The 20279-nt window shown below is 47.8% G+C and overlaps 1 protein-coding gene across 2 annotated transcripts in view; it reads left to right on the forward strand.

Moving 5' to 3' along the window:
* Positions 1-20279, forward strand: part of IL6R (interleukin 6 receptor) — a 35071-nt gene that overhangs the window by 12388 nt on the left and 2404 nt on the right. For both annotated transcript variants that reach the window (XM_083167788.1, XM_083167789.1), the window contains 8 exons: positions 4073-4306; positions 6480-6600; positions 8871-9046; positions 11627-11787; positions 13204-13342; positions 14568-14596; positions 14675-14723; positions 19113-19215. In XM_083167788.1, the coding sequence (XP_083023914.1) occupies positions 4073-4306; positions 6480-6600; positions 8871-9046; positions 11627-11787; positions 13204-13342; positions 14568-14596; positions 14675-14723; positions 19113-19215 (1012 nt within the window). The remainder of the gene's footprint in view (positions 1-4072; positions 4307-6479; positions 6601-8870; positions 9047-11626; positions 11788-13203; positions 13343-14567; positions 14597-14674; positions 14724-19112; positions 19216-20279) is intronic.

Below are 20279 nucleotides of genomic sequence, written 5' to 3' on the forward strand. Positions count from 1 at the left end.
AAAGCATCCTGGGATGTGTAGTTCATTAACATCTGGAGGGCCGGTGTTGCCCAGCCCTGGTATAAGGGCATTAATAATGTGCAACATATGTGTAACAGGCATTATGTGTGTCATGTGTATAAGGGCATTAATAATGTGCAACATATGTGTAAGGGGCATTATGTGTGTCATTATGTGTATGAAGGGCATTAAATCAAGGTTGGCATAATGTGTAAGGGGCATTATGTTTATAAGGACATTAATAATGTGTGTCAGGTGTAAGGGGCATTACTGTGTGGTATTATCAGGGGTTCCGAGAGAAAGGGGTAGGGGGTACAAACTACCCAGGCCAAAGTCTGATGGAAGGGCCCAGTGGGGGCCCCGGGCCCCCTCCCCTTAAGTGACAGCAGCAGCTGCAGCTCTTCTCCTCTGCCCAGCACACACTGCTTTGTGCTGGGTTGCAGTGTGGCCATGGAGGTGCTTAAAATACAATATTTTCTCAGGATTGTTTTCTAAGGGTATAATGTGAATATTGTGAGGAGTAATGTACATAAGGTAAAGTGGTACTACTGTGTGATGTAACATGATATAAAGTTGCACTACTGTGTGGCATAATTTGAATTGGGGGTACTATTGTGTGGCCATGCCCCTTCCCCTGTTTGGGCTACGCACCGAATGTGTGCACTGTTTCTATTTAAAATATTGCGGGTAGGAGCACCAAAATGATGACTGCTATGATGAGGGTTGATGGTGCTGGGAAAGGGGAGCAGGGTCAGAGGCAGAACTAGTGGCGGTGCTAGGGGGCACCAGCCAAATTCTTGCCTAGGGCGTCATTTAGGCTAGGGCCGGCTCTGCGGTGGCGACACATACATGTTAGTTAGCACCAGAACCTTCTATTACTTATTGTCATTATGTTTTGGCATGTAGGATACAGACACCGGCTCATTTGCAGAAGTAGGACATGCAGTCTGTGTAACCCTGTAACCATTGTCTTCCTGCCCCATGTAGGACTCGGCCTCCGGCAGATGTTACCAGTATGTAAATGAGGCTGATTTGCATAGAATGCGCCCCCGGAATACATCCTGCGCTGAGCACAGAGGCAGGTGCTGTGGGTGCAGGATATTGGAGGACCCACATCAGCTTCCTCTGTACCAGAGGGCTCAGCTTCTGGTTGTCAGTGATTGCCCTGTGCTGGAGCTGTCAGAGTCTCTGTACCAGGCTGCCGCCATATTGGATTCTATGTCGCTGAGTTGCTGGACAGAGAGTGGACTGTCATGTATCAGTCACTAGGGGTCTCACCTCTTGGCCATACGTAACGAGGGCTTGTAGTGACGCAGTGCCCAATCACACATCAGGAGCGGGGTTATGTGTTGGGTGCTGGACGGCTCACCAACAGTCGGAATTCCGACAGTCATTACTCGGAATCGCGACTGCTCCCTCGTGGTGGTCCACGACCCCCATAGAGGGAGAATAAAATAGGTGGCGAGCGCAGCAAGCCCGCAAGGGGCTTCATTGCGCTCCCCCCGCTGTGCAGTCGGGACTCCGACGTCTGACTAATGGCTGTCGGTGTGTTATACCACACCCCATGTGTCAGTCACTAGTTTGCTGAGGGAGTCTATTTGGAGTCTCACGGCTTGGCACACCTAGGCCTCACGTAACGAGGGTTTGTAGTGACGCAGTGCCCAATCACACATTAGGAGCGGGGTCATGTGTCAGTCACTAGGAGTCTATTTGGAGTCTCACGGCTTGGCACACCTAGGCCTCACGTAACGAGGGTTTGTAGTGACGCAGTGCCCAATCACACATTAGGAGTGGGGTCATGTGTCAGTCACTAGGAGTCTATTTGGAGTCTCACGGCTTGGCACACCTAGGCCTCACGTAACGAGGGTTTGTAGTGACGCAGTGCCCAATCACACATTAGGAGCGGGGTCATGTGTCAGTCACTAGGAGTCTATTTGGAGTCTCACGGCTTGGCACACCTAGGCCTCACGTAACGAGGGTTTGTAGTGACGCAGTGCCCAATCACACATTAGGAGCGGGGTCATGTGTCAGTCACTAGGAGTCTATTTGGAGTCTCACGGCTTGGCACACCTAGGCCTCACGTAACGAGGGTTTGTAGTGACGCAGTGCCCAATCACACATTAGGAGCGGGGTCATGTGTCAGTCACTAGGAGTCTATTTGGAGTCTCACGGCTTGGCACACCTAGGCCTCACGTAACGAGGGTTTGTAGTGACGCAGTGCCCAATCACACATTAGGAGTGGGGTCATGTGTCAGTCACTAGGAGTCTATTTGGAGTCTCACGGCTTGGCACACCTAGGCCTCACGTAACGAGGGTTTGTAGTGACGCAGTGCCCAATCACACATTAGGAGCGGGGTCATGTGTCAGTCACTAGGAGTCTATTTGGAGTCTCACGGCTTGGCACACCTAGGCCTCACGTAACGAGGGTTTGTAGTGACGCAGTGCCCAATCACACATTAGGAGCGGGGTCATGTGTCAGTCACTAGGAGTCTATTTGGAGTCTCACGGCTTGGCACACCTAGGCCTCACGTAACGAGGGTTTGTAGTGACGCAGTGCCCAATCACACATTAGGAGCGGGGTCATGTGTCAGTCACTAGGAGTCTATTTGGAGTCTCACGGCTTGGCACACCTAGGCCTCACGTAACGAGGGTTTGTAGTGACGCAGTGCCCAATCACACATTAGGAGCGGGGTCATGTGTCAGTCACTAGGAGTCTATTTGGAGTCTCACGGCTTGGCACACCTAGGCCTCACGTAACGAGGGTTTGTAGTGACGCAGTGCCCAATCACACATTAGGAGCGGGGTCATGTGTCAGTCACTAGGAGTCTATTTGGAGTCTCACGGCTTGGCACACCTAGGCCTCACGTAACGAGGGTTTGTAGTGATGCAGTGCCCAATCACACATTAGGAGTGGGGTCATGTGTCAGTCACTAGGAGTCTATTTGGAGTCTCACGGCTTGGCACACCTAGGCCTCACGTAACGAGGGTTTGTAGTGACGCAGTGCCCAATCACACATTAGGAGCGGGGTCATGTGTCAGTCACTAGGAGTCTATTTGGAGTCTCACGGCTTGGCACACCTAGGCCTCACGTAACGAGGGTTTGTAGTGACGCAGTGCCCAATCACACATTAGGAGCGGGGTCATGTGTCAGTCACTAGGAGTCTATTTGGAGTCTCACGGCTTGGCACACCTAGGCCTCACGTAACGAGGGTTTGTAGTGACGCATTAGGAGCGGGGTCATGTGTCAGTCACTAGGAGTCTATTTGGAGTCTCACAGCTTGGCACACCTAGGCCTCACGTAACGAGGGTTTGTAGTGACGCAGTGCCCAATCACACATTAGGAGCGGGGTCATGTGTCAGTCACTAGGAGTCTATTTGGAGTCTCACGGCTTGGCACACCTAGGCCTCACGTAACGAGGGTTTGTAGTGACACATTAGGAGCGGGGTCATGTGTCAGTCACTAGGAGTCTATTTGGAGTCTCACAGCTTGGCACACCTAGGCCTCACGTAACGAGGGTTTGTAGTGACGCATTAGGAGCGGTGACATGAATACACACTGGGCAGAGATGAGGCACAGTAGGTGCTCCCCATAATTCCAGGGGTAGTCCTGGGGATGTGTGTACACAGAGAATTGGCTCCTGACTGCCAGGTTACAGTATGGGTTTGAGAAATGACAGTTAGGAGCTGGTTGGTACTTTATCTCTATCCAAGGCTTATTACATCTCATAAAATACAGAGGATAATACACAAAACTCCCGGCGGTGTGGGGGCATCACCCAGGTGTTGGAGGGCCAAGGTCCGGACACACCTTATGCGCAGATGCCGCTGCGACCCAAAACATGGCGGCTTGGTGATTGGGGTGTGCAGCCATGGGCTACCAATGCATACAGCACAGCGCTCACATGTACTAAACTAATTAGTTGCCCATGGAGAAATCGGGCAAATCGACTGTTAGTTAATGTGTGTTAAAGCCCCATCGGTTACAACCAATAAGTCGGTGAGATACGGTCCTAGGAGTATGAGACTATTACTTTGCATTACTGCCCATGGTGACTGACTCTCTCTGTTCTAGCGCTCTCAGAGAACACCAGGCTGGTTCCCCTCCTGTCCAGTGTGAGCCTGACCTGCCCGGGGTGTGAAGGCCGGGTGTACTGGACACGTAATAGCCAGCAGGTCCCCCCCAGGACGTTGGGGGAGACAGAGGGTGGCCATTTTGTCCTGAATGCGGTGACGTACAGCGATGAGGATAACTACACCTGTTACATGGACGGGGACGCTGTGTGTGTGGTGGAGCTAATGGTTAGAGGTGAGCGGGGACCATGGGAGGAATGAAATCACAGCCTTGGAGAGTGATAAGGCGCCACAAATTATATCAGGCCAGATGTGAGTCCGAGTGTGTGCTAGCTGATGAGTGTGGTAGGTGTGTCATATAGTGATGCTCAATCTAGTGTCAGAGGAGGAGTGAGTGTGTTACATACAGTAGTGGTGTATAGGTTATTGGCATAGGAAAAGTGAGTGTGAGTGCAGGATGATGGGTGTGTCCTCTGTATTACATAGTGGTGTATAGGAGACGTGAGTGCAGGATGATGGGTGTGTCCTCTGTGTTACATAGGGGTGTATAGGAGACGTGTGAGTGCAGGATGATGGGTGTGTCCTCTGTGCTACATAGTGGTGTATAAGATATTAGCAGAGGAGGTGTGAGTGCAGGATGATGGGTGTATCCTCTGTGTTACATAGTGGTGTATAGGAGATGTGAGTGTGAGTGCAGGATGATGGGTGTATCCTCTGTGTTACATAGTGGTGTATAGGAGATGTGAGTGTGAGTGCAGGATTATGGGTGTATCCTCTGTGTTACATAGTGGTGTATAGGAGACGTGAGTGTGAGTGCAGGATGATAAGTGTGACAGATGTGTTACATAGTTGTGTATAGGAGACATGCGTGTGAGTGCTGGATGATGAGTGTGACAGATGTGTTACATAGTGGTGTATAGGAGATGTGAGTGTGAGTGCAGGATGATGGGTGTGTCCTCTGTGTTACATAGTGGTGTATAGGAGACGTGAGTGCAGGATGATGGGTGTGTCCTCTGTGCTACATAGTGGTGTATAGGAGACGTGAGTGTGAGTGCAGGATGATGGGTGTGTCCTCTGTGTTACATAGGGGTGTATAGGAGACGTGAGTGTGAGTGCAGGATGATGGGTGTGTCCTCTGTGCTACATAGTGGTGTATAGGATATTAGCAGAGCAGGTGTGAGTGCAGGATGATGGGCGTGTCCTCTGTGCTACATAGTGGTGTATAGGAGATGTGAGTGTGAGTGCAGGATGATGGGCGTGTCCTCTGTGCTACATAGTGGTGTATAGGAGATGTGAGTGTGAGTGCAGGATGATGGGCGTGTCCTCTGTGTTACATAGTGGTGTATAGGAGACGTGAGTGTGAGTGCAGGATGATAAGTGTGACAGATGTGTTACATAGTTGTGTATAGGAGACATGAGTGTGACTGCTGGATGATGAGTGTGACAGATGTGTTACATAGTGGTGTATAGGAGATGTGAGTGTGAGTGCTGGATGATGAGTGTGACAGATGTGTTACATAGTGGTGTATAGGAGACGTGAGTGCAGGATGATGAGTGTGACAGATGTGTTACATAGTGGTGTATAGGAGACGTGAGTGTGAGTGCAGGATGATGGGTGTGTCCTCTGTGCTACATAGTGGTGTATAGAATATAAGCAGAGGAGATGTGAGTGTGAGTGCAGGATGATGGGCGTGTCCTCTGTGCTACATAGTGGTGTATAGGAGACGTGAGTGTGAGTGCAGGATGATGAGTGTGACAGATGTGTTACATAGTGGTGTATAGGAGACATGAGTGTGAGTGCAGGATGATGAGTGTGACAGATGTGTTACATAGTGGTGTATAGGAGATGTGAGTGCAGGATGATGAGTGTGACAGATGTGTTACATAGTGGTGTATAGGAGATGTTATTGCAGGATGATGAGTGTGACATATGTGTTATGTAGTGGTGTATAGGAGACGTGAGTGCAGGATGATGAGTGTGACAGATGTGTTACATAGTGGTGTAAAGGAGACGTGAGTGCAGGATGATGAGTGTGACAGATGTGTTACATAGTGGTGTATAGGGTATAGGATATTGTCAGAGGAAAAGTGAGTGTGAGTGCAGGATGATTGGTGTGTCCTCTGTGTTACATAGTGGTGTATAGGAGACGTGAGTGTGAGTGCAGGATGATGAGTGTGACAGATGTGTTACATAGTGGTGTATAGGAGACATGAGTGTGAGTGCAGGATGATGAGTGAGACAGATGTGTTACACAGTGGTGTATAGGGTATAGGATATTGTCAGAGGAAAAGTGAGTGTGAGTGCAGGATGATTGGTGTGTCCTCTGTGTTACATAGTGGTGTATAGGAGATGTGAGTGTAAGTGCAGCTGTGTAAGATTCTCCAGTCACACTCACTCCTATCCACAGATGAGCTGGAGAAGCCGGAGATCTTGTGTTACCTCAGGCATCCAACCCATAATATCACCTGTGAATGGAAACCCACCAAGAATGTGCACCCACTAATAAATGTCACCTTGACTGCATGGAGGTAAGTGCACAATGCCGCCCCCAGCAGATGTGCATGTGGAGTATATTGTGAGGGGGACATGGGTGTGAATGTAAGCACGAGGTATACCGCTACATACCTCAGTGAGCGTGTATTATACCGGAACATACCTCAGTGAGTGTGTATTATACCGGCACATACCTCAGTGAGCGTGTATTATACCGGTACATACCTCAGTGAGCGTGTATTATACCGGTACATACCTCAGTGAGCGTGTATTATACCGGCACTTACCTCAGTGAGCGTGTATTATACCGGTACATACCTCAGTGAGCGTGTATTATACCGGTACATACCTCAGTGAGCGTGTATTATACCGCTACATACCTCAGTGAGCGTGTATTATACCGCTACATACCTCAGTGAGCGTGTATTATACCGGCACTTACCTCAGTGAGCGTGTATTATACCGGCACTTACCTCAGTGAGCGTGTATTATACCGGCACTTACCTCAGTGAGCGTGTATTATACCGGAACATACCTCAGTGAGCGTGTATTATACCGGAACATACCTCAGTGAGCGTGTATTATACCGGCACATACCTCAGTGAGCGTGTCTTATACCGGTACATACCTCAGTGATCGTGTATTATACCGGTACATACCTCAGTGAGCGTGTCTTATACCGGTACATACCTCAGTGAGCGTGTATTATACCGGAACATACCTCAGTGAGCGTGTATTATACCGGCACATACCTCAGCGAGCGTGTATTATACCGGTACATACCTCAGCGAGCGTGTCTTATACCAGTACATACCTCAGTGAGCGTGTATTATACCGGTACATACCTCAGCGAGCGTGTCTTATACCAGTACATACCTCAGTGAGCGTGTCTTATACCGGTACATACCTCAGTGAGCGTGTATTATACCGGTACATACCTCAGTGAGCGTGTATTATACCGGTACATACCTCAGTGAGCGTGTCTTATACCGGTACATACCTCAGTGAGCATGTATTATACCGGTACATACTGTACCTCAGTGAGCGTGTATTATACCGGTACATACCTCAGTAAGCGTGTATTATACCGGTACATACCTCAGTGAGCGTGCATTATACCGGCACATACCTCAGTGAGCGTGCATTATACCGGCACATACCTCAGTGAGCGTGCATTATACCGGCACATACCTCAGTGAGCGTGTATTATACCGGTACATACCTCAGTGAGCGTGTATTATACCGGTACATACCTCAGTGAGCGTGTATTATACCGGTACATACCTCAGTGAGCGTGTATTATACCGGTACATACCTCAGTGAGCGTGTATTATACCGGTACATACCTCAGTGAGCGTGTATTATACCGGCACTTACCTCTGTGAGCGTGTCTTATACCGGTACATACCTCAGTGAGCGTGTCTTACACCGGTACATACCTCAGTGAGTGTGTATTATACCGGTACATACCTCAGCGAGCGTGTATTATACCGGCACATACCTCAGTGAGCGTGTATTATACCGGTACATACCTCAGTGAGCGTGTATTATACCGGTACATACCTCAGTGAGCGTGTATTATACCGGCACATACCTCAGCGAGCGTGTATTATACCGGCACATACCTCAGCGAGCGTGTATTATACCGGCACTTACCTCAGTGAGCGTGTATTATACCGGTACATACCTCAGTGAGCGTGTATTATACCGGTACATACCTCAGTGACCGTGTATTATACCGGCACATACCTCAGTGAGCATGTATTATACCGGCACATACCTCAGTGATCGTGTATTATACCGGCACATACCTCAGTGAGCGTGTATTATACCGGTACATACCTCAGTGAGCGTGTATTATACCGGTACATACCTCAGTGAGCGTGTATTATACCGGTACATACCTCAGTGAGCGTGTATTATACCGGCACATACCTCAGTGAGCGTGTATTATACCGGCACAAACCTCAGTGAGCGTGTATTAATTAATTAATTTTGAGTGTTCTCCTGTCCCGGACAGCACACATCTCTGATGAAGTGGGCAGGAGTCCCACGAAACGCGCCACAATGCTGATTTCCAGCTGTTACTATTTCACCCATCTCTAGGTTTACATATTCATTTTTTTCCGAACACCCCTACAAGCTATGAGTCTCTCAGCCATATACAACATATTACCCAGTAATACTCTTCATTCTGTCGCCCACGGTTAACATACCCTCCTAGGTGAGACTGAGTGAATGGAAGGTATTTGAGGAAACTGTGTGATACTCAGTAGTGATAGTGGTCTATGCCTCTCACTTGTAGTATTACAGGGACCCACACTGTCAGCATCTGCACCTTTATAAACTTCACCAAGACATTCACCTGTTCCTCACCATACAGCGAAGGAACCAACGGTCAGCACACGTTATCCATGTGTGTAACCAGCCGGACAGCCAGCCAGTCCAGCAACACTGTGATGACATACATGAAAGATCAAGGTAATTATATTCAGAGCCTTGCAATAGTGTCCAACCACTAAAAAGGTCAAAATGTAGTAGGAGACTATGATATCTCCCATCCATTCCAGGAGAGTAGGAGACTATGATATCTCCCACCTGTTCCAGGAGAGTAGGAGACTATGATATCTCCCACCCATTCCAGGAGAGTAGCAGACTATGATGATCTCCCACCTATTCCAGGAGAGTAGGAGATTATGATTATCTCCCACCTATTCCAGGAGAGTAGCAGACTATGATTATCTCCCACCTATTCCAGGAGAGTAGGAGACTATGATGATCTCACACCTATTCCAGGAGAGTAGGAGACTATAATTATCTCCCACCCATTCCAGGAAAGTAGCAGACTATGATTATCTCCCACCTATTCCAGGAGAGTAGGAGACTATGATTATCTCCCACCTATTCCAGGAGAGTAGGAGACTATGATTATCTCCCACCTATTCCAGGAGAGTAGGAGACTATGATTATCTCCCACCCATTCCAGGAAAGTAGCAGACTATGATTATCTCCCACCCATTCCAGGAAAGTAGCAGACTATGATTATCTCCCACCCATTCCAGGAAAGTAGCAGACTATGATGATCTCCCACCTATTCCAGGAGAGTAGGAGACTATGATGATCTCCCACCTATTCCAGGAGAGTAGGAGACTATGATGATCTCCCACCTATTCCAGGAGAGTAGCAGACTATGATTATCTCCCACCTATTCCAGGAGAGTAGGAGACTATGATGATCTCCCACCTATTCCAGGAGAGTAGAAGACTATGATTATCTCCCACCTATTCCAGGAGAGTAGCAGACTATGATTATCTCCCACCCATTCCAGGAAAGTAGCAGACTATGATTATCTCCCACCTATTCCAGGAGAGTAGGAGACTATGATTATCTCCCACCTATTCCAGGAGAGTAGGAGACTATGATTATCTCCCACCTATTCCAGGAGAGTAGGAGACTATGATTATCTCCCACCTATTCCAGGAGAGTAGCAGACTATGATGATCTCCCACCTATTCCAGGAGAGTAGGAGACTATGATGATCTCCCACCTATTCCAGGAGAGTAGCAGACTATGATGATCTCCCACCTATTCCAGGAGAGTAGGAGACTATGATTATCTTCCACCCATTCCAGGAGAGTAGGAGACTATGATTATCTTCCACCCATTCCAGGAGAGTAGGAGACTATGATGATCTCCCACCTATTCCAGGAGAGTAGCAGACTATGATTATCTCCCACCTATTCCAGGAGAGTAGCAGACTATGATGATCTCCCACCCATTCCAGGAGAGTAGGAGACTATGATTATCTCCCACCTATTCCAGGAGAGTAGCAGACTATGATTATCTCCCACCTATTCCAGGAGAGTAGCAGACTATGATTATCTCCCACCTATTCCAGGAGAGTAGGAGACTATGATTATCTCCCACCTAATCCAGGAGAGTAGGAGACTATGATTATCTCCCACCTATTCCAGGAGAGTAGCAGACTATGATGATCTCCCACCTATTCCAGGAGAGTAGGAGACTATGATGATCTCCCACCTATTCCAGGAGAGTAGGAGACTATGATTATCTCCCACCTATTCCAGGAGAGTAGCAGACTATGATGATCTCCCACCTATTCCAGGAGAGTAGGAGACTATGATGATCTCCCACCTATTCCAGGAGAGTAGCAGACTATGATGATCTCCCACCTATTCCAGGAGAGTAGGAGACTATGATGATCTCCCACCTATTCCAGGAGAGTAGGAGACTATGATGATCTCCCACCTATTCCAGGAGAGTAGGAAACTATGATTATCTCCCACCTATTCCAGGAGAGTAGCAGACTATGATGATCTCCCACCTATTCCAGGAGAGTAGGAGACTATGATGATCTCCCACCTATTCCAGGAGAGGAGACTATGATGATCTCCCACCTATTCCAGGAGAGTAGGAGACTATGATGATCTCCCACCTATTCCAGGAGAGTAGGAGACTATGATGATCTCCCACCTATTCCAGGAGAGTAGGAGACTATGATTATCTCCCACCCATTCCAGGAGAGTAGGAGACTATGATGATCTCCCACCTATTCCAGGAGAGTAGGAGACTATGATGATCTCCCACCTATTCCAGGAGAGTAGCAGACTATGATGATATCCCACCTATTCCAGGAGAGTAGCAGACTATGATGATCTCCACCCATTCCAGGAGAGTAGCAGACTATGATGATCTCCCACCCATTCCTGGAGAGTAGCAGACTATGATGATCTCCCACCTATTCCAGGAGAGTAGCAGACTATGATTCCAGGATAGAGGGAAGCTACAATTAGCTCCCACCCATGTCTGTGCCTGCATTCTGAAGTCCTTGGGAAAAGGTGTCGACATTGTAGCATGAAATGCGCTGTTGGGCCAATACACCCACATGGAACACAGGCTGTTATTTAAATTTCATTAAGCTCTACCTAAAAAAAAATGTTTTCCCTTTAGGCAGGGTCACCCCTCTCAGACATAGAAGTCTATTGTATATTCAGTAGTGGGAAATGGCTGTAACAGATATCACTGTTTTGTTCTCATCAGTGCGACCTGACCCTCCCATCAATGTCACAGTGACTCCCGTGAAGAATGAACCCTGGAGACTCCATGTCTCATGGAGATGCCCACAGCTGTGGGTGGGCGGTTTCTACCAACTGCATTACCAGGTCCAATACCGTGTAGAGAACTCACAGCACGTCTCCAATGTGAGCTTTGGTAACATCCGGACATAACTTTTACCTCACCATCAATGTTTTTAGTGAAAGTGAAACCGTGCTGTGGTGGAAACAGACAGGGCTTGTGTCATGCTCACCTCTACTCTTTATCACCACAATCTTCTATCTGCCTTGCACAATCAGCTCTTTCCTTTGTTAAAAAAAAAAAACACAAAACACATAAATCCTACCATAGAAACCACCTCCCCACGATGACGGCTGCGGCTGCACAAACTTTTGTCCCTAACAAGGCAACAGATGATTGCTCACATTCTACATGGTGAAAACAATGCTCACTGTAAGTAATCTCATTCCCTACACTAACATACACTATACTGAGAAGGCAGATATGTAACATGCAATACATAACGACAATGGTGTCTACCCCTACTAGGAAGATTGTACTGTACCAGCCTGCACTATACCCAATATGTGACACAGGCTGGCTGTGCCCAGGTGTGCTTTGATTTTAATTAGCACTCCAAGGCGGCACATAATTTCAGCTTCTGGGAGACTTGGCGGCAAGCTAGAAGGGCAGAAAAGTCTCCCAAGGTGCCAATAAGTCTCCCAATGGCCCTTACTCTGTACGGACGGCTGCGTGTTCGGTCGGACGGTCGATGTATTGTGTTTGCGCATGTGCATAGGTGTTTCTGCGCATGTGCGAACGCCGTGCACGTCCGAATACGGCGTGAATTCCATACAGGAAATGATTGGTTGGAACAATCCGAGCAGGGGGTGGAGAGTGGCGTGACGGCCTGTTTGAGCTCATTACCATTTTCGTATGCCCCACATTTCATGATCATTCCCATGAAAACTCTGGGTGTGCGTATGGTAATGCTGCCGTGACGCACGTGTAGGTGGCAGACAGCTGACATACCTGGATGTCAGCTGCTGCCCATATCCCTGCTTTCATACAGAGAAATGTCCGAGTGGTCTGGAGCACTCAGTGCTGCCTGACTGCTCGGTCCATCATTCGATGGTCGGCGACCATCGGAGGATGGGGGAGGTTCCCAAAGATGGGGGAGTTGTTCACATGAAACATCCACTTGCGGTCAGTACGCTCGGCGTATTACCGCATTCGGTCGCTGTGAGCGATCCGTACGGTAGGCGTGGCTAAGAACATTCGGTGGCCGTCCGAAAATACGCATCGGTCCGAGTCAACTAGAATAGGGGCCTATGTGCAGAGAAGTCTCTGCAGAAGTGTTTCCTGAAATAGTCACATCATGGCACAGCGTTCCACAATTAAATAGAATTTTAAGATCCAGCCCTACCGTAACTGCACAATACAGAACTATCAATAGAACATACAGGTGCATATATGTGTGTGCGCACAGAACATTTGGTCGTTTACTGCAGTTTTGTGCAGATTTTACTATTAATATATATATATATTGTACTTTCATCCAGGACACAACTACAGAGACCTTCTTTAAAATTAATGATGCTTTGATGGGGCAGAGGCATGTCATCAGGGTGAGAGCTAAGGAGGAGTTTCTTACACTTTGGGGCTCTTGGAGTGAGGAGGCGGTGGGCACTCCATGGACAGGTATGAAAACCATATGGTGCCAGCGGTCTATATAAAAAGCACAGACTCCGCTATCATTGCTGCAAGGACACTCACGCTCCTATTCACTAAACTACACTCTGTGGCAGCTGACTTGGGAACTGCGGCACTTCTGTGCAAAGGGTGGGGGGGGGGGGGTGTTTAGCAGCTCGGACACTGCACAAAGTAACATAGTAGTTGAGGTTGAAAAAAGAGTTACGTCCATCAACTTCAACCTTATACAAGACCCGTTGGAGGGTATAGACTATAGATGTGATATCCCTTTTTCAATTTTACTCTTTGTTTCAAGGCTAGATAGTGATTGGTCATGTGCCCCCCAGCTCATAACACACCACAGCAGAGATGTATTTATAGCATACTGACATTGATTTCCTGTAAACATCGGAAAACATCTGTCCTGCTACTGCCATATGCACTGTGCCGGCCAGGATCTTACTGACAGGACATAAATAACTTACACACAACACAATCCCCAGCTATTTCTGTGCCTCTGTAACGGTCTCCCGGTCAGAGCAGCACTGGATCCTCTGCACAGACATTTATAGTCAGCTCTATAGCCAAGCTGCAATGTCACCAGATTCGGGAGATCTCAGCAGTTACTCCGCACTTCCTCCTTCGGCAGCTGCCCACTCAGCCGATTTCTGTGCGGTTATTACCCAACTCTGCGCTAGTCTTTCCATGTCCCACAGCATTTACACCAGCCAATCTGCGTGAGCCTGACTGCGTCCCGTTTCGGATGCGCCATAACTACCTCCAAGGGGAGATTAGTGATTTTGAAGAGCTATGTTGTACCATCAACACCAAATCTGCATTGCTGGATATATCGGGTCCCAGAATTGGGGCTGTCCTGCCTAACTCAGGAATTAGGGGACAACAACGTCCTTAGCACTAAGGGCTTATTCTCAGTCAGACATACAACCGTCCCAAATTCAGCTTTTAGGACTTTCATCGCAATTTCCAGCAGGCTGGAAGGGAATAACATACAAACACTGTAAAAATGTAATTTGTATGTGAATAATGCAGGCCAGGGGGCGTGGCTACTCACACTATGGCATGTCATACAAGTGACATCACTACTCTCTCTCTCTAGATATATATATATATATATATATATATATATATATATAAATATATGTACACAACACATACATCAGAGCATATGGTGGTGTTGTACACGGATAATAACAACCCTTTGTTCTCTGTACAGATGATAAAGACAAGATTCAGACAACACTGGTGAGTGTAAGTGGGAGTTGGGGAGGGATATGTCCTTATAAAGAGAATTTGTTACTAATTCTGGACTTTCCCTGGCAGGTCCCCAGTGCATATTACGCATATCAGGAAGAAGACCCAGAAGATAATAGTAAGGGAGTCTGAATAGTATAATGTCTTATTTAAGGATGTGATGTGAAAAGAATTTTCTGGAAAATAAATATATGGAAAACTACTGACATTGGGTTCAGCCCCCTGGTCACGGTCTATACAGACATAATAAGTCCGCTGAGCAGAGTTTTATAGATTCGGTTATGTCATTGTGGTGGTGGTGAATAGCATTGAAGAGATAGGGTTGAAGGGTGCATAGGGCCAGGATAAGGGATACAGAAGGTAAAGAAGAACAAGAGAAGATAGGCAGATGGTGAAGAGCACCAAGAAGAGAGGGGCATAGAGTAGAAAGCACATGAAAAGATCGGCAGAGGGTTAAGAGGAGCAGGAGAAGAAAGACAGACTAGAGCAGACCAAGAGGAGGGACGCAGATGTGTAGAGAACCAAGAAAAGATCGGCAGATGGTAAAGCCCAAGAAAGAGAGGCAGGCGGTGAAGACCAAGAACAGACAGGCAGATGGTGGAGAGGGCCACAGAAGAGCTAGAGTAGAGGGGACCAAAAAGGAGCAAGGCAAATGGTGGATAGACAGAAGGTGAAGAGGTTAAAGAGAAGTGAGGTGTATGGTGGAGAGTATGAAGAGAAATGAGGTGTATGGTGTAGAGCATCAAGAGAAGTAAGGTGTATGGTGTAGAGCATCTAGAGAAGTGAGCTGTATGGTGTAGAGCATCTAGAGAAGTGAGCTGTATGGTGGAGAGCATTAAGAGAAATGAGGTGTATGGTGTAGAGCTTTAAGAGAAGTGAGGTGCATGGTGTAGAGCAGTGGTAGCCAACCCTAGCCCTCGAGAGCTACCAACAGTTCACATTTTCCAGACAACCTAGCTGCTGCACAGCTGCACTCATTAATCACTGACACATTTTAAAAGATACACAGATGGAGCTAATTAGCTCACTTTTGATTCTGTGAGGAGACCTGCAAAACATGCACTGTTGGTAGCTCTCGAGGACTAGGGTTGGCTACCTCAGGTGTAGAGCATCTAGAGAAGTGAGGTGTATGGAGTACAGCATCAAGAGAAGTGAGGTGTATGGTGTAGAGCAGTGATTTTCAACCTTTTTACCTTGCGGCACACTTAGGAGGTTATTCTGATCGGAGCGGCCAAACGTGCGTACGTTCACTATTAGCGTACGCTCTCCGTACGCGGCCGTTGGGGTTAAGTCCACCCACAACTCAGCCGCATACGTACGGCCAGAAACAACGTCGAAGGGGAGTGGCGTACAATTGAGCGTACGCCAACGTACACGGACGGACCAGCCCTTACACTCCGACAACTGGCGTACAACAGAGCGTACGCCACCGTTTACGGACGTCTCTCGTCCGTCTTCCCACCGACTTCTTGCGGCTATCTGAGCGTACGCCAGCTTGCACGGACGGGTCCCTATTGTTTTCAATAGAAAACTCAGCTTATGTCACCGCTCGTGAGAGTGAGCGTACGTCCGTGTACGCTGGCATACCCTTCACATATATGGACCTGCAAATCTTGCCTTTCAACTATAATTATGAAAATTAATTAATTGATTGAATTAATTAATGTGCAAAATAGTGGGCATGGGCTTAAAACATTGCTGAAACATCCTTTGTAGGTGTTAGATGTGGTTTATGTTATTGTATCATAAATACAAAACCTATGTTTGTATTAGAGTGAACACGTTGACACATGTCGACTTGTGTAGATTGAGTGTGCTACTGTGTAAAGTCTATGAAAGCACGTAGTGAATGTGTATAACTGTTTAACAAATACCTACCTTAGCATATATAAGCAGGTCTTAAAAAGATTCTTACCTTAAATTAAACAAACCTTTAAATGTAGAGAAGTATAGAAAGATAAGCTTGCAATGTGTTTGAGTGCTGTGTGTGGCTTGCAGGTAGTGAAATCATGGTTTGGACTTAATAGACTGCAGCATTGCTTATTACATTCAGGTGTATGTGTTTGAGTAGTAATCAGCGTAAATTAGCAAACCCAGGCGCACGCTGGCATGCGGTATCTGTAGGGGTGGTCTGAGGTGGCGGTTGGCGGCCGCCTGTTTTGTGTCCGAAATGAACGGTGCTTTAGGCGATCGTGCGGTAGTAGCACCGTTCATTTTTGGTGCACACCCCCGTGTACGCCCATGTTTACGCCCATTTTCCCTCATTATTTCGGCCGCTCCCCTCAACACGCCCCTATGCCGCCCCCAATGCCCGTACTCTCGCGTACAGGTTTTTTCGCACGGAGAGACCCGTCCGTAAGCGTTGTGGAGTGTTCGCGCCTGCGCATTGGCGATTGTACGCATGCGCAGATTATGAAAAACCCCGGAACGTACGCGTACGGCCCGGCCGCACCAACCAGAATAAGGCCCTTAATAAGATTATAAAATGGCCAAGGCACACCATGAGATCCCCACAGGGCAAAACACATTCGCCCCCACAGGAAAAAACCCATTGGCCCCCACAGGTAAAAACGATCACAGTGGTCCCCACAGGTAACAAGAATAAAATGCATTGGCCCTTTACATGAAAAGAAGAGACCAGTAAATACCAGTTGAACTGGTGGTGGCTGTAAACTGGTTTGGGCATCTCTAGATCTGGGGGCACACTTGAGAACAGCTCAAGGCACACTAGTGTGCCACGGTACAGTGGTTGAAAAACACTGGTGTAGAGCATCAAGAGAAGTGAGCTGTATGGTGTAGAGCATCAAGAGAAGTGAGCTGTATGGTGTAGAGCATCAAGAGAAGTGAGGTGTATGGTGTAGAGCAGTGGTCGCCAACCCTAGCCCTCGAAAGCTACCAACAGTTCACATTTTCCAGACAACCTAGCTGCTGCACAGCTGCACTCGTTAATCACTGACACATTTTAAAAGATACACAGATGGAGCTAATTAGCTCACTTGTGATTCTGTGAGGAGACCTGCAAAACATGCACTGTTGGTAGCTCTCGCAGACTAGGGTTGGCTACCCCAGGTGTAGAGCATCAAGAGAAGTGAGGTGCATGGTGTAGAGCAGGCATTCCCAACCACGGTCCTCAAGGCACACCAACAGTGCAGGTTTTAGTGATATCCAGGCTTCAGCACAGATGGTTTAATCAGAATCACTCAGGTACTAATTAAATCACCTGTGCTCAAGCCTGGATATAACTAAAACCTGCACTGTTGGTGTGCCTTGAGGACCGTGGTTGGGAATGCCTGGCGTAGAGCATCAAGAAAGTGAGGTGCATGGTGTAGCACATCAAAAGAAGTGAGGTGCATGGTGTAGCACATCAAGAGAAGTGAGGTGCATGGTGTAGCACATCAAGAGAAGTGAGGTGTATGGAGTAAAGGTTAAAGAGAAGTGAGGTGCATGGTGTAGAGCATCAAGAGAAGTGAGGTGTATGGTGTAGAGCTACCAACAGTGCATGTTTTCCAGATCTACTTACAGAATCACAAGTGAAGTAACTAGCTCCACCTATGGATCATTTAAAATGTTTCAGCTAGTAATGAGTGCACCTGTGCAGAAGCTAGGTTGTCTGGAAATGTGAGCTGTTGGTAGTCCTCGACTGGAGTTGGCTACAACTGGTGTAGAGCATCAACAGAAGTGAGGTGCATGGTGTAGAACATCAAGAGTAGTAAGTTGTATGGTGTAGGGAATCAAGAAAAGAGAATCATATGGTAGGGAAGACCAGGGCGAAAGGCAGAGGGTGGAGAGGACCAAGAGAAGTGAAGTAGATGTGGAGAGGACCAAAGGAAGCGGGGCATATAGTGGAGAAGAAAAAGAGAGAAGATGCTGATGTGGAAAGGAACAGGAGAAGGGAGATAGATGGTGGACAGGACCAAAAGAGTAGATGCTCATGGTGGAGAGGACCAAGGAAAGAGGGGCAGATGTAACACTCTCCCACATGCACACACATTACTACACTCACTGCTACTGCTTACTGAATAGGGTAACTACACGGCTGTTGGGTATTAATATGTCCCACCCTTCAGTTGAATTCCTACCCTTAGAATTAGTAGACAACATTACAGAAGTAGCCGGCAGTCTCTTTACAGGACGCGCACGTCTGTAGGTGGTGATGTAGGTGAATATCCTCTCCACAACAGGGAGAGACTCAGCATAAGTCATTACATGTTATTAACACTAAACATATATTGCACATTCTACTCTAATAGAAAATGTATGCAAAAACAATGTCTTCTCTGTAATCGTAGTGTTCGCAACTGTCGCTTATAATCAGTGAAGGCGGCCATATTATGACCCAAGCACTTCATTGGCTAAGAGACAGTGACACCAGGCAGGCACACACAGGGAATCCCTATGGGCACTGTCTAGAAAATGGCCGCCTTCACTGTCTGCAGGTGACGGGCGTAACTATACACGTGGTTATGCACATGACAGGTTTAGAGCAATGTAACTATGTATTCTACAGGTACGGAGTCAACGGTGATGCCGGCAGCCCCCAGATACCCCTGGCTTCTAGCCGGACTCAGTGCGGCCGTGGTCATTCTGCTCTTCATGATGATATTGATAAGGTGAGAGGAACAACAGGTTAGATTGAAATTACTACGTTTTTTGTTGGACAGGTCTTTGCCAGACCTTGCTTAGCGTCCATGTAAGCGTCCTGTGGGCACATGCAGCTAGAGGTGCAAGTTATTCTGTGCTGCGTGTATGGAGAAAGGGAGGCCGTAGCTGATGGATATCTTGATGCAGCTTCCGGCACACGGTACAATTTGCACTATAGATTTTGACTATATACTCAATATCGCATAGCACATAGGCCCTTATTCTAGTTGACTCGGATGGATGCGTATTTTCGGACGGCCACCGAGTGTTCTTAGCCCCGCCTACCGTATGGATCGCTCTCACTGTCCGAATGCGGTAAGACGCTGACCGAACGGACCGCGGGTGGATGTTTCATATGAACACCTCCTCCATCTGTGGGAACCTCCCTCATCCTCCGATGGCCGCCGACCATCCAATGATGGGCCGAGTGCTCCAGACCACACGGACATTTTTCAGAATGAAAGCAGGGATATGGGCGGGCAACTGGCATCCAGCTATGTCATATGTCCGCCCCCCACACGTGCAGCGTCACGACCAAACGTACGCCCAGCGCTTTCATGGGAATGCCCATGAAATGCGGGACGTACGCATATGTTAAGGAGACTAAACAGCCCTTCACGCCCCTCTCCACCCCCTGATTGGATGGTTCCATATGATCATTTCCTGTACGGAACTCACGCCATGTTCGTACGTGTGAGGCATTCGCACATGCGCAGATATGCCTCCGCACATGCGCAAACACCAACCATCGGCCATCCGTCCGCATTCAAATCCATCCGACTCAACCAGAATAAGGGCCATAGTGCAAATTGCACTGTGCATTAGCCCTACTCCCAGGAAATGGACACACCCACTTACACTCAACCACGCCCTTGCTTAATGAAGCTCCACTGACCTCAACAAGCACAACCCCTGCGCTACACAACCACGCCCATGCACTCTGCTACCAGGGCGGTAATTGTATCCTTCCCTATGTAATGTGCAGTGTTACTCATGTATTGACTGCAGAAATATCAAGTGCTTTATGCGCAGT

This window comes from Crinia signifera, chromosome 12, assembly GCF_055691185.1.
Source record: "Crinia signifera chromosome 12, ASM5569118v1, whole genome shotgun sequence".
In the NCBI taxonomy this organism is placed as follows: Eukaryota; Metazoa; Chordata; class Amphibia; order Anura; family Myobatrachidae; genus Crinia; species Crinia signifera.